Source organism: Mus musculus, chromosome 2 (assembly GCF_000001635.26).
Source record: "Mus musculus strain C57BL/6J chromosome 2, GRCm38.p6 C57BL/6J".
NCBI lineage: Eukaryota > Metazoa > Chordata > Mammalia > Rodentia > Muridae > Mus > Mus musculus.
In genome coordinates, this window is record NC_000068.7 from 167432434 (window position 1) to 167446536 (window position 14103).

Genomic DNA, 14103 nt, shown 5'->3' on the forward strand with positions numbered 1-14103 from the left:
TCTTTTTTTTTTTTTTTTTTGGTTTTTCGAGACAGGGTTTCTCTGTATAGCCCTGGCTGTCCTGGAACTCCCTCTGTAGACCAGGCTGGCCTCGAACTCAGAAATCCGCCTGCCTCTGCCTCCCGAGTGCTGGGATTAAAGGCGTGTGCTACCATGCCCGGCTTTAACTTAATCTTTTAAGAAAAAATTTAAAAAGATTTATTTTATTTATTTTATGTATATGAGTACACTGTAGCTGTACTGATGATGGTTGTGGGCCATTATATGGTTGCTAGGAATGGAGGTTGCTCTCTCCTGTCAGCCACACACGCTCCGACCTAAAGATTTATTTATTATTATATATTATATATAGTACACTGTAGCTGTCTTCAGATGCACCAGAAGAGGGCGTCAGATCTCATTACGAATGGTTGTGAGCCACCATGTGGTTGCTGGGATTTGAACTCAGGACCTCTGGAAGAGCAGTCAGTACTCTTACCTGCTGAGTCATCTCTAGCCCCTTAAGAAATTATTTATGTAATTTTTGTGTGCAGAGGGGTGACTGTCACTCTGTGTAAGTCAGAGGACAACGTAGGAGTCACTTCTACCACATAGGTTCTAGGGATCAAATGTAGATTGCCAGGCAGCATAAATACCTTTATCCACAGAACCATCTTACCAGCCCTTAAGTTAATTTTTTTTTCAAGACAGCATGTCTCTTGCCCCATTTGAGCATTTTTCCTTTTTTAGACCTGAGCATGGTGGTACCTTCATATAGTCACAATGCCTGAGGAGCATTGCTATGAGTTCAAGACTACAGAAGGCTGTCAAGTGAGAACCAGGCTAACCTTTGTCATGTACACAATACCTTGCTGGTGCTGTTCAGCTAGTCTGTGGTTAGTGAGCTCTGGTGCGGCCTTGGTGCTGGAGAGCCACACACACCAGTGTGTGGACTATGACTTACATTTGGAATGATGCAAATACAGAAGAGTGGGGATTTTGGCCCAGAAACTTTTACTATTTATATTACTGTGTGTCTGTGTTTTCATGCTGTGTACATGTGGAGGTATGTATGTGTGTGTGTGTTCATGTATTTAAAGGCTATTTGTATTTTTCAGACAGGGAAGGTAGGTTGATAAGCTCTTACCTAACACATGAAGTCCTGGTTTCAATCCCCAGCATAAACTGGGCATCTATAATCTCAACACTAAGAAGGTAGAGGCAGGAAAAGTGAGAGATTCAAGGCTCCCCTCCCATACTCCCATTCATAACAAGTATAACAACTTGGGCTACTTAAGGCCAACAACAACAAAGAGAGAGAGAGAGAGAAGGAAGGGAGGAAGGAAGGGAGGGTGGGTATTTCTCATAATCAGGGAAATGTGAACCATTTTTAATGGCTATCAGTGTTGTAGCTTACTAGGAATGTGCTGTTAGAGGGCCTGTGGGACAGCTTAGCAGACAGAAGCACTTGGCATACAAGCTTGGGACCTGAGTTTGATCCCCAGAACCCACGTAAAGATGGAGGAGAGAATGAGGCCAGAGTTGTCCCTTCTGTGACATGCCTCAAGAACAGTTGTAAGTGGTGCCCTCTTTTAGACTTGGCCCTCAGGAGTGAGAGGCAGGTGGATTCCTGTGAGTTTGCAGCCAGCCTGGTTATAGTGAGAACCTGTCTAAGAAAAAAAAAATTTTTTTAAACCCATTTGTGGGGCTGGAGAGATTGCTCAGTGGTTAGAGCACTTGTTGCTCTTACTTGTTGCTGAGGACTGAAGCCAAGGCCTCCCAGGTGCTAGGCAGGCGAGTGCAGTTCCCACTAAGCTGCATTCCCACTGGCCTCTGGGGTCCTCAGTTTGATCAGGCCTCTCTGTGAGACTCGAGGAGGAATGGGTACTCAGAAAGGACCCAGGTTCAAGTTTCCAGAACCTAAAGGGCTGCTCACAGTGGCCTACAGCTTCAGTTTTGAGGGATGCAGCTCTCTTTGGCCTGCATTGGGCACTACATTCACAGGGTGCACAGACATACACTTACATACGAAATAAAAATCTCTTTTCATTACTTTTATTTGTTTGTGGCAAATGCAGACCCAGAGGTTGGAGACAGCCCTCAGAAGCAGTGTCTCCCTGTACACGAGAATCATTGTAGTGAGAATCAGACTCTGGGTCCCAGGCTTAGCAGAAAGCGCCTTCACCTGCTGAGCCATCTCCCAGGCTCTACAAATAGACTTTCTTTGTTGCTTTTTAAAAAAAGAAGGAAAAAGACAATAAAAATATGGCCAGTGTTGGCTGTTTGCTTGCCAACTGTCTGTTAGCCCGACTTCCTTGAGCTCCCACTGCTCCGAGCCACTGTCTCTAAACTGCCTGTGCTTTTCCCAGCCATCTGCATCATCCTGGTGCACCTGCTGATTCGGTACCGCCTGCACTTTCTGCCTGAGAGCGTGGCTGTGGTTTCTCTAGGTAAGTGAGACTGGGGGTCCATTCCACAACACCAAATCCATATAGGATGGAGCTTTTTCTCATTTATGTCCCCCATCCCATCTTCCAGGTGATGCTGTGTTTTAAGGAATGATGCTGTGGTTTGGTTGATTGTGAACGAGGAAACTCTGAGTCTATCTAGTTAGCAGGTCCCTTAGATGCTCATGGCCTCAGCTAACTAGAGAGTTCTTTGAGCTCTAGGTGGGAAAGCATTCTGAAGTGTTCCTTCCTGCTTCCTGGTTGCACCAAAAGTAACCTGCAAGAGAGGCTAGCACCTAGTGCTGTGGGGCTTCTCAAAGAGTTACAGAGCTGCTTCAGGGAATTGACAGCTCTGTAGACAGTCTTACTATTAAAAATAAGCATTGGCCAGGCAGTGGTGGTGCTCGCCTTTAATCCCAGCACTTGGGAGGCAGAGGCAGGCGGATTTCTGAGTTTTGAGGCCAGCCTGGTCTACAGAGTGAGTTCCAGGACAGCCAGGGCTACACAGAGAAACCATGTATCAAAAGCAAACAAACAAACAAAACCAAAAACCCAAAACAAAACAACCCCCCCCAAATAAATAAATATTGGGGGACTGGAGAGATGTCTCAATAGCTAAGAACACAGGCTTCTTTTCGTAGGATCCGGGTTCAATTCCCAATACCCACATGGTGGCTCAACTAGTCTGTTAGTCCTGTTCTAACAGGTCTGATCCTCTTCTGGCTTCTTTGGGAACTGTATGCATGTGGTACACAGACATACATGAGGACAAAACACTCATTCACATAAAATAAAAAAGTAAAGTTAAAAAAAACAAAACAAGAATAAATATTGGGCCAGGAGAATTCAAGGCCATCATGGTTTATTGTTAATCCTGAGATTCACCAGAGAAAAACCAGTTCAGCAAATTTGAGCCAAATTTGAAACAAACTTTAATCAAATACTGACCAGGCTGGACTTTGGTCAGGAGGACCATTCCCTGGAATTCCTAGCTGAGTGGCGATGAGACACGTTTTGTAGGGGTGATTTCAGGACAAGTTCATATGGCCATTACATTTTCACTTGTGGTGGTGTTATTTTCCAAGAACTGCAATTCCCAACATTCCAGAAAGTTACTTGGTCCTTGGGCAGGTGGGCAGGTTAACTTCAAGTCTTATACTATGTAAGTTTCAGAACATAGGGTTACCCAGTCAAAAAAAGAAGGAAAGAAGAAATAATAATATTAGTAATAATAATAAAAATGGCTGGAGAGATGGCTCTGTGGTTAAGAGTACTGACTGCTCTTCCAGAGGTCCTGAGTTCAAATCCCAGCAACCACATGGTGGCTCACAACCATCTGTAATGGGATCTGATGCCCTTTTTTGGTGTGTCTGAAGATAGCAACAATGTTCTTACACATATAAAAAATAATTTTTAAAAAGCAGCACCTCAGGCAGATAAAGGAATCTGTTTTCTGCCAGGCGGTGATGGTGCACGCCTTTAATCCCAGCACTTGGGAGGCGGGAGGCAGAGGCAGGCGGATTTCTGAGTTCGAGGCCAGCCTGGTCTACAAAGGGCTATACAGAGAAACACTGTCTCAAAAAAAAAAACAAAACAAAAAAAAAACAACAAAAAACATAAAAACGAGCTGTTCCAGCAGAGGGCCTAGACTCCAGCAAACACATAGCACCCCCAACCATCTGTGCATCTCTCTGTTCTAGGAGATCTGATGTCCTCAGGCAGCAGCATGCATGTGCACGTGATGTACAGACATGCAGACATGCAGGCCCAACATCCACACACTCAATCTTAAAAATATAACAATTAGGGACAAGAAATGTGGCTCACTAGTTTAGTCCTCAAATTTATATCGAGTTTCAGAACTGCCTGTGATTTCAGAGGGGACATGTACAGGCAGTCAGTCAGTCAGTTAAAATGTGGGTGAGTGTGGCTCCCTGAGACCACTGGCCCTCAGGCTCTCAGCAGACGTGAGCTGCCTAGATAAAGCCCTTTCTTCCTTTTTTCTTGGAAATAGAATCCTAACTTGTACTTGGTTTTTGATGCTGAGGACTGAAGCCAAGGCCTCCCAGGTGCTAGGCAGGCGAGTGCAGTTCCCACTAAGCTGCATTCTCACTGGCCTCTGGGGTCCTCAGTTTGATCAGGCCTCTCTGTGAGACTCGAGGAGGAATGGGTACTCAGAAAGCATTTGGTCTTGGTTATCATGAGAGTGATGCACTTTGCTGTGATTGATTGGAAGGGGTGAGACAGTGGGACTGACAGGAAGTCTGCCGGGATTGTGGGGTTCCAAAAACTTTCTCCTTCCTAAGAGAAGTTGGCCTTCCCTTCTTTTGATGCTGTCATTGGAGTGTGATGCCTGGAGCATGGCTATAGGAATAATAAACAAATTTTCCTAGAGAGTTTTTAAATACCAGGTCCTCCAGCTTGCTGCTAAAAGTATGAAGACCAATATCAAACTTTTTCCATTAAATGGCTACAGTCACTTTTAAACAGGCTCCAGCTAGAGAGAGCGTATTGCAAACCTCTGGGCTCACGTAACCAGAAACCCACAAGTAATGGAGGCTTCAGGGCTCGAATCCCTGGTCACCACATCACCTCTGGTCCCGTTGCTTTCTTTCTGGCTTCTCTCAGGCAGGCTGCTTAGTCAGCAGCCCTGCAGCTGCAGTTGCCATGAGAAGGGTACCTGTCCCCACTGGAACCAGGCTGTAGGCTGCTGCCTGCACTGCCACTCAGATTTAGGATGGGGTAGAACCATTGGGCTATTTCTTTACCCATGTGATTCAAGTCACTGTCTGGTGATAAAGAAGGTATGTCTGCTCACAGGTAGGAAGCACATCCGAGAGAGTACTGAAGTCCAGAGTGTTTCTTATGTGAGGAGTGCTCAGAACAGAAACAGTGATGGAGCAGACAAAACTATCTGTATTTCCTTTCCTTTTTTTTTTTTAAAAGATTTATTTATTTATTTATTTATTTATTTATTTATTGCATATGAGTACATCACCATTGCTCCCTTCAGACACATCAGAAGAAGGCATCAGGCCTCATTACAGATGGCTGTGAGCCACCGTGTGGTTGCTGGGATTTGAACTCAGGACCTCTGGAAGCAGTCAGTGTTCTTAACCACTGAGCCATCTCTCCAGCCCCAATCTATATTTCCTAAAGCCCAGGGCTGGCAAGATGGTTCAGTGGGTAAAGGTGCTTGCTGCCAAGCCTTCAGACTGAGTTTGATCCCCTGCTGCCACGGACCACCCCAGGATTACCCCAGTCGGTCTGTGGCAGCAGGGGCACCTGGAATGAGGGTCCTCAAAGCTAGGTGGGTAAGGAGTTGGTGGAGACAAACGGAAACGAACAACACAGAGGCAGTCTGAACCTGAGTGTATTCTGCAGCTCCCAAGCAGGGGATTTTATACATTAAAAAACAAAACATTACACCTCTTAGAAACTGTATCCAGTGAAACAATCACAGATACCAACAAAAATCATTTGGCACAGTAAAGCACAAAAATCATCCAAGCATTACAACTTTGAAACTCTGTGTTCTGTGAATCACAAACAGAACAGGTAACATCATTAGAATTATTAATCATCAAAATATAACAATTCTAAAAGGATGTATTCAGTGGGGGCAGTCATTCAAGGCTAGTGTCATATTTCCAAGAGCAGGTTAATCTTAACGGTCAGTGCTTTTAACCGCTGAACTAACTCTCCAGCCCCATATGGTCAGTTATTGTTTAACATTTTCTAATGCCTGATTTTTTATAAATCTTCAATGCGTAAATTTAAACTATTTTAATTCTTTCTAGTTAAGGCTTTCTTTACTATATACCAAAGCCCACTTTCGATGACACACGTGCAGCCATATGAAGTTTTATTGTTGGGAAAGTTTTTATCATCATAGTTTTGTAAATGATTTAAAAAGTAAAGCATTGATTTCCTCAGGGATAAGGTCATGTTAGTGACCCCATCTCTAGGGATGGTTTCTTACCCATTATTCTTGCTTAAGTTCTTGGCCTAGGCTACCAGGAACATATAAATAAGAAAAGGAATAAGAGAAAACAAAGCAGATAGATTGCTATGAGAACTACGGCTCAATATTTTTTCTCCGTCGAAGAGTTCCACAACTGTGTCCTCTGAGCTCCATACACTAACTTGGATGCCTCCTGTCTTAGGGTGTTACTGCTGTGAACAGATACTATGACCAAGGCAACTCCTATAAAGACAACATTTAATTGGGGCTGGCTTACAGGTTCAGAGGTTCAGTCCATTATCATCAGAGTGGGAGCATGGCAGTGCGCAGGCAGGCATGGCACAGGAGTTGCTGAGAGTTCTACATCTTGTTCTGAAGGCAGACAGAAGAAAACTGGCATCCTCAGGCAGCTAGGAGGAAGTTCTCAAAGCACACCCCCACAGTGGCACACCGCACTTCCTCCAACAAGGTCACACCTCCAAATAGTGCTACTCCGTGGGCCAAGCATATTCCAACCACCACATCTCCACATATCCCTTCCCCTCATATAAAATGAAAGAATAAATTTTTTTTCTCCTCCCCCCCCCACCAGAGCTGAGGACTGAACCCAGGGCCTTGCGCTTGCTAGGCAGGCGCTCTACCACTGAGCTAAATCCCCAACCCCAAGAATAAATTTTTAAATGACTTAAAACACCCTCTCTGCCTGGAGCATGGTGTCATAGTACTGAGGTGGCCAGTTCAAGAATGTCTGACTTGTGCTGAGAACAACTCCATGTGAAGCTGAAAGGAAGCAGTCAGGCATCTCCCTGGACACCTGCCCAGTGCTCAGTCCATGTGCTTGGAGTACATTGTCCTTCATGTTGAGCCTAAGTGTTCTAAGAGTAGGAACAGCATCCACACTTAGAAACATTTCCTCTTCCACCTTTTTGTGCTGTGACTGGGAGCCCCGCTATTTCCCTCACTATAACAACAGTTTCAGTTGTGCTTCTTGAGGGGTTCCTTGTCTCCAGGTTTCTGGGTATCTCTGTATTGGGGTATTAAACAGGAACAGAAATGACTCAAAGACAGCTATGTCACCCAAAGGCATTCCTGTGTGCTGACAGCTCACAGACGGAACCCTGGAGTGCACTCACCCTGCAGGTACTCAGCTGATCTCTGCTTCTGCCAGATAGCTGGTGGCTCTGGGACAGGTTTTTTAAAGGGATGGGACAAGTTTTTTAAAGAAGTGTAATAGCTCCTGGTAGAAGACCACATAACTAAGAATGGGCAGCATATATGGACTTAATGGCTTGGTTTTGGTTTGTTGGTGGTTTTTTGTTTGTTTGTTTGGGTTTTTGTTTGTTTGTTTGTTTTTTGTTTTTTTCCAGACATGATCTCACAATGTAGTAGCTCTGGCTGTCCTGGTACTCATGTAGACCAGGCTGGCCCTAAATCTCACACAGATCCACCTGTCTCTACCTCCTGGGTGCTGGGATTAAAAGTGTGCACCACTATAGCTTTCAGTTTTTGGTTTTTCAAAATGGGGTTTCTCTGTGTCGCCCTGGCTGTTCTGGAATTCACTCAGCAGACCAGACTGGCCTCAAACTTAGACCTCTGCCTGTCTCTCCCTCCCAAGTGCTGGGATTGAAGGTATGAGCCACCATGCCCAACCCAAAAGACAACATTTGGGAGTCTCTAGCCTGTGGGTCATGGGTTAGAATTCAGGTTATCAGGTTTGGTAGCAAGTGCCTTTACCAGCTAAGCTACTTCTTGTCCTACACACACACACACACACACACACACACACACACACACACACACACACACACACCACTCATGCTTTTAAGTGGTAGAAATAAGAATGAGTAGTATAGCTGGGTGTGGTGACACACACCTTTAATCCTAGCGCTTCGGAGGCAGAGGCAGGGGCATCTCTGAGTTTGAGACCAGCGAGTTCCAGAACAGCCAGGTGACATAGAGAAACTGTCTTGAAAAACAAAACAGGATACATCCATTTGGCTTCTAAGGTCCTGTTGCTTTTCATTGAAACTGGGTGGTATAGGAGGGTGACCGGCCGTGCAAGGTGTCAACCTCCACACCAGGCAGAGCAGTGCCAAGGAAGGTTTTCTTCTCCGCACATACTCAGATTATGCCATGCTGTGTTCGCCAGAGATTTAAGAGGAAATGCACCATGATTTACACCGCACCATGGGGCCTGCAGAACTCTAGGGAAGCTGCTGTAATGGGTATCACCCACTCTAGAGTACTGCCCAGTCCAGCCAAGTAGCCTTGTGCTAAGTTTCTGCTGTTTGCTTTTTCCTTCCAGGTATTCTCATGGGAGCAGTAATAAAAGTTATAGAGTTTAAAAAGCTGGCAAATTGGAAGGTAGGTTTGTCATAATCCCTGCTTTTGCTTTCCATTGTGTGTGTGTGGCTGTGTGTGCACATGTATGGACGAGGTGAACAGTCTTGGGTGTCAGTGTTCCTCAGGTGCTGCGAAGTAGGTCTCTCACTGGCCCAGATGTATGTAGGCCATGTATGGCAGGCCATGGACGCTGGGATTCCAACTGTGCATCCTGCCTTTATGTTTAGCTCCTCTGGCTCCTGAAGGCTGAGGTTACAGGCTGTGCCATCACACTCCACTTGGTCTGATTTGAAACAGTGTCTCTCTTTGCTCAGGCTTGCCTGAGATTGTCAGTCTTCCTGCCTCAGCCTCCAAAGTGACCAGGACTATATATAGGTAAATCTGTAGACTCTGTTGGGAAGTCCTTTTTGTTATTTGGTGCCTAGGATGGAGCTTAGGGCATACTATGCATGGGCCTTTCCACTGAGCTGTACCCCAGCTTACAATTGTTGTTATAATTAGATTAGATGCAAATGAAGTCAGGGGCAGCTCAAGAGGCACAGCGGAGGAGTGCTATAGTGCAGGCTGAGGTGTTATGAATACTTGGCCATTTGAAAAGACACAAATGGTGGAGGACAGCTATGGTCAAGATTGCTTGCTTGGGTAGGGGGTGGGGGTGGCACACACCTTTAATTCAGCACTCAGGAGGCCAGCCTGAGTTTCTATCTTTTTTTTTTTTAAGATTTATTTATTTATTTATTTATTATATGTAAGTACACTGTAGCTGTCCTCAGACACTCCAGAAGAGAGAATCAGATCTCGTTACGGATGGTTGTGAGCCACCATGTGGTTGCTGGGATTTGAACTCCTGACCTTCGGAAGAGCAGTCGGGTGCTCTTACCCACTGAGCCATCTTACCAGCCCCCAGCCTGAGTTTCTACAGAGTCTATAGAGTGAGCTCCAAAACAGCCAATCACACAAAGAAACCCTGCCTGGAAAAACAAACAAACAAACAAACCAACCAACCATTGTGCATTGTGGGGACTGTGCTGCCCAGTGCTGGTGTTGGGCAGGCATTCACACTCAGTTTCTTCTCCAGGGACCTGACTTCTGGTACAAACGTCTACCTATGTTTTTGAGATTTATTTGTTTTGTTTGCATGTATGTCTGTGCACCACATGTGTGCTTGGTGTTTACAGAAGCCAGAAGAGGGCATCAGATCCTCTGGGACGGGAGTAAACAAATGGTTATGTTAGCCTCTGTGTGAGTGCTGGGAATTAAACCTGGGTCTGCAAGAGCAACCAATGCTCCAGCCCCAGAAACATAGCTTAAAAAGAAATTAAGAAAGCAAAATTGAGCTGGGCAGTGGTGGCACTGCCCAGGTTAATTAATTAATTAATTAAAGATTAATGCCTTTAATCCCAGCACTTGGGAGGTAGAAACAGGCAGATTCCTGAGTTTGAGGCCACCTGGTCTACAGAGTGAGTTCCAGGACAGCTAGGGCTACACAGAGAAACCTGTCTTGAAAAACCAAAAACAAACAAAGCAAAATTTGTTTTTTATTTGTTTGTTTTTGTTTTGTTTTATTGTGTGACAGGGTCTCTGTAGTTTTGTCTGTCTTAGAGTTAGCTGATTATCAGGCTGGCCTTGAACTCACAGAGATCCTTCTGCCTCTGCCTACCAAGTGCTTAGATCAAAGGTGTGCACCATCATATCTGACAAGAAAGTAAAATTTTGAAGGGGAAAGAAAAAAACCAAAAACCCCAAACACTCAAGTTTCTTGATGTGTGAGGTAGCAGTGTTGAATCCATATTGTTCAAGTCCCAACCACAGTTACCTCGGGCCAATATTGGGACATGGCACAAAGGCCCATGGGACCTTCTCGTGGGTCCATCTCTGGATCTCTGTATCCTTTTCTGACTCACCAGATGTTCTCTTAGCTCAGTAAGCACAAGGTCCTGGGTTCAATCCCCAGCACCAAGAAAAACATAAAACAAAGCAAAAATTCATTATCTGTGGGTGTATGCCCTTGTCATCTGCTCTGTCCTCCCCTGGCCTCTGATTGTAACCTGACATTGAGAGATCCTATTTCCAAGTGCAGTCACAGCCAGCCTTCCTGGCGGCCTGAAGGCAGGGCTGCCGCAGCTCCTCCTTTTTCTCCAGGAGTTCCAGCGTCCCACCCTCCGTCAGCGCCGGCATCCGCATGACTTATAGGAGTCGCTTTTCTTCACTTTGTGGTTCTGGAAATCAAGGTCCTGGGTTCCGCACTCCCGTCCTGAGTATCTTCCCTTTTGACTTTACAGGAGGAAGAAATGTTTCGCCCCAACATGTTTTTCCTTCTCTTGCTCCCACCTATTATCTTTGAGTCAGGATACTCACTGCACAAGGTAAGGCTCCCCTGGAGCAGTGTCTAGTTGGGGTGTGGCTACTCCCCAAGAGGTTGCTACCCTTTAACTGCAGTAGCCCCTGCTTCCTGGGGCAGGCCTGGCCCTGATGCTGAGCCTGCGCAGGTGCTGAGCTTCCAGGCCTGCTTTCTGAAGGTTGTGAGCAGTTTGGCCAACTACAGAGCAGATGGCATTTGTATTTTTTTTTTTCTATTTCTTTTTTTTTTTTTTTTTTTGAGACAAAAATCTCACTGTGTGGCCCTGGATGGCCTGGACCTCACTGTGTGTCTGCTTCCTGAGTGCTGGTATTAAAAGCCTATAAAAAACAAAAACAAAAGACAACTCATCACACCCAGCCCCAGTATGTCTTCTCAACTGTTGTCTCCCCCTTAGCTCCACCTGACCTAGAAACAAGGAAGAGAATTCCTGGTATTGAATTGAAGCCCTTCACAGTGCTGCCCGAGTGGAGTCTGCAGAGTCCTAGTAGCTTCAGTTCTCCCTGAGTGGAACTATAGGAACTGTACCTGTGTTGTTTGGACTCAGATCTTTTCTTGTATTTCATGGCTTGGGTTCCTTTGAGATAGAGCCTCATGTAGTCCAGGCTGGCTAGGAACTATATGGCTGAGGATGGTCTGGAACTTGTCACTCCCCTGCTTGCACCCCCCAGTGCTAGGATTGCAGGCATGTGTCCCAGCACCTGTGTGCTGGACTTGAACCCAAGGCTTCATGTACGCCAGGCAAGCGGCCTACCACTTAGCCCTGTACCCTGGCGGAGCCCTTTGCTTATCTGTTTGATGATGCTAATATGGCATAAAGGACTTTCTGATGGAAAGAAAAATGAGGAATAACCGTTCTTAGATATGGCCAAGGAAAAGGCTTTTAATGTAGATAGGAAGGAGTGAACAGGTATCAGGAAGGGTCCAGACTGAACATGGCTAGTAGAATAGACCTAGCCATGAGAGGAGAGAGAGAGGCAAGAGAGGGGGCAAGTGGACCGAGAGGTCTAGGAGTAGAGCCAAGAGAACCTGTGACCAAAATGTCTTAATGTTATGTAGGAAAGAGAAAGTGGGGGCAGGGCAGAAAAGCTGGGGGCTAAAGAGGTTTAGGGTAGGTAGGGACTGGAGTGAGAAGTACTGAGACGAACCAGGACTACCTGGGATTTTGAGGACTTAGCAGCCAGTATCTGCTTTGATGTGTTAATGGGCTCTCGGACATTTGTCCCAGGTTTCTTTGAACCTAACACTGACCATTGTCCAGTGTTTGAACTTATTAGCCTTTTCAAAATGCACCCTTTAATTGAGTAGAAAACTGTGATAGTGTAGATTTTAGACTGGGATAGTCACGGACCATGCTTGTTTCTGTCATACCTGGGTATTGAGCATCATCCATAGGACAGATGCCATTGTTCCTACTGAGCCTTGAGTCTTGTGGGAAAGACAGCTGTCAGCTGTACATAAGCAAGTGGGGAGTGCAGCTACCACTGAGGGAGCACAGCCAGATCCTCCTAAGAGCTACCTTGGGACAAGACCAAGGAAACCCCTCTGCAGAAGGGTTAGCATGAGGCACACAAAGGATCAGGGTGCACTCTGGCGGCTAGGGCCCAGGCAGTAAGGTAGTGTCCTGCCATGGGACAGCACAGGCCTTCCCAAGTTCAGCTCACCGCATCGCAGATGCAAGTGGGAATCAAGGCAGAGGCAGCACCATCAGGCGGAGCTTTTGCAGAGGTCATTCTAGGTGCAGTAGAGAGTAGAGAGAAAGGGGCAGGGGACAGTTGAGACAGAATATTTCTCGCCGGGGGCCAGGGTGAGGGACCTGTGAGACAGGAAAGCAGAGAGATGGTGGCAGGGGTTCCAGCCAGCGGTGCAGGGCAGGCAACAGGCCAGCCTTGGAGAGACCACAGTTGAAGGAGGGCTGGTGCATCCTCCCTATCTTACCAGTTGGCCTCTTGTCCTTCTCACCCCTGCCCTGCCCCCCAGGGGAACTTCTTTCAGAACATCGGTTCCATCACTCTCTTCGCTGTCTTTGGAACGGCAATCTCGGCTTTTGTAGTAGGTGGAGGAATTTACTTTCTGGGTCAGGTAAGAAAAGCATCCCCCATGACCCTGAAGACTTGATTGGAGGGCAGTGCAGGGTGGGACAGTAGCCTCCAGGCCAGAGGTGCCTGGTAGTGTGTGCCTTCCTGAGAGGAAGTCCCCATTCATGCATGTGACTGTGGTATCTGGAATTATCACCCCAGATCCTTGATTTTACTTACACACTGGCCTCTAAAGTTGGAATGCCTTGGAGCAGACTAGCATGCGGTAGGTACTGTAGGTACCACAGTTTAAAGTGGAGCAAGCGGCAGTTGTGTTCTCAGGGAGACTGGAGCAGGCCTGAAGCTTGTTCGCTGGCCATGAACCTGTCGCTCAGTTCCTATGGTGCTCCTGCCATTGGCAGCCCTTTGCTGAGGCAGCGGCCGGTGCTCTGGGCTGCGGGCTTCACACCAGCTTACTTCATCTGGAATGAGTCCTTGGAAGGTGTCCCTGAGACCTCCGTGGTGCACGCCATGCACCGCCCATTTCCTGTGCTGTCTGTAGAAAGTGTAGCCTCCCCAATGGCTGCTTTCTTCTGGTAGCTGCAGCCCACTCCCGCTGAATCTGTTACCTTCACAGCTGACTGCACAGCCAAGATCAAGTCTGCCTGAAGCTTTCCTAGATGCTTGTTTTCACTGTTTCTGCAGGGCTAAGGGAGTCCCCTTTAGAGCAGAGACCCGCAGCTGCCAGGCTGGGAGAGGAGCAGCGTGCGCGCACTCAGGGCCAGATGCCCACATGTGCTCACAGCAGCCCTTGGGGGTTTCCCTGTTTTCAGTGGGGACTGAAGATGATGTCCTTATTAGTTGATAAGAAAGCACTGATGGACATTTTAATCTTCCTGGCTGTTCTCCAGGGAATCTTTTTGTGTGTGTCTGTGTGTTTGTGTGCTTTATTTTACAGGCTGATGTAATCTCTAAACTCAACATGACAGACAG

The 14103-nt window shown here is 46.5% G+C and overlaps 1 protein-coding gene across 9 annotated transcripts in view; it reads left to right on the top strand.

Annotated features, from left to right (window-relative positions):
- Positions 1-14103, top strand: part of Slc9a8 (solute carrier family 9 (sodium/hydrogen exchanger), member 8) — a 55402-nt gene that overhangs the window by 10835 nt on the left and 30464 nt on the right. For 4 of the 9 annotated variants that reach the window (XR_001783205.2, NM_001304540.1, NM_148929.3 and 1 more), the window contains exons 3-7: positions 2349-2429; positions 8696-8754; positions 11016-11099; positions 13073-13174; positions 14069-14103. Coding sequence is in view for 5 of the 9 variants with exons in the window: in NM_148929.3 (NP_683731.1) it covers positions 2349-2429; positions 8696-8754; positions 11016-11099; positions 13073-13174; positions 14069-14103 (361 nt within the window). In the remaining 4 variants the exon portion in view is untranslated. Of the gene's footprint in view, positions 1-2348; positions 2430-8695; positions 8755-10875; positions 11100-13072; positions 13175-14068 lie in introns of all 9 variants that reach the window. The other 5 variants (NR_130767.1, XM_006500400.1, XM_030252206.1 and 2 more) reach the window with 4 other exon arrangements.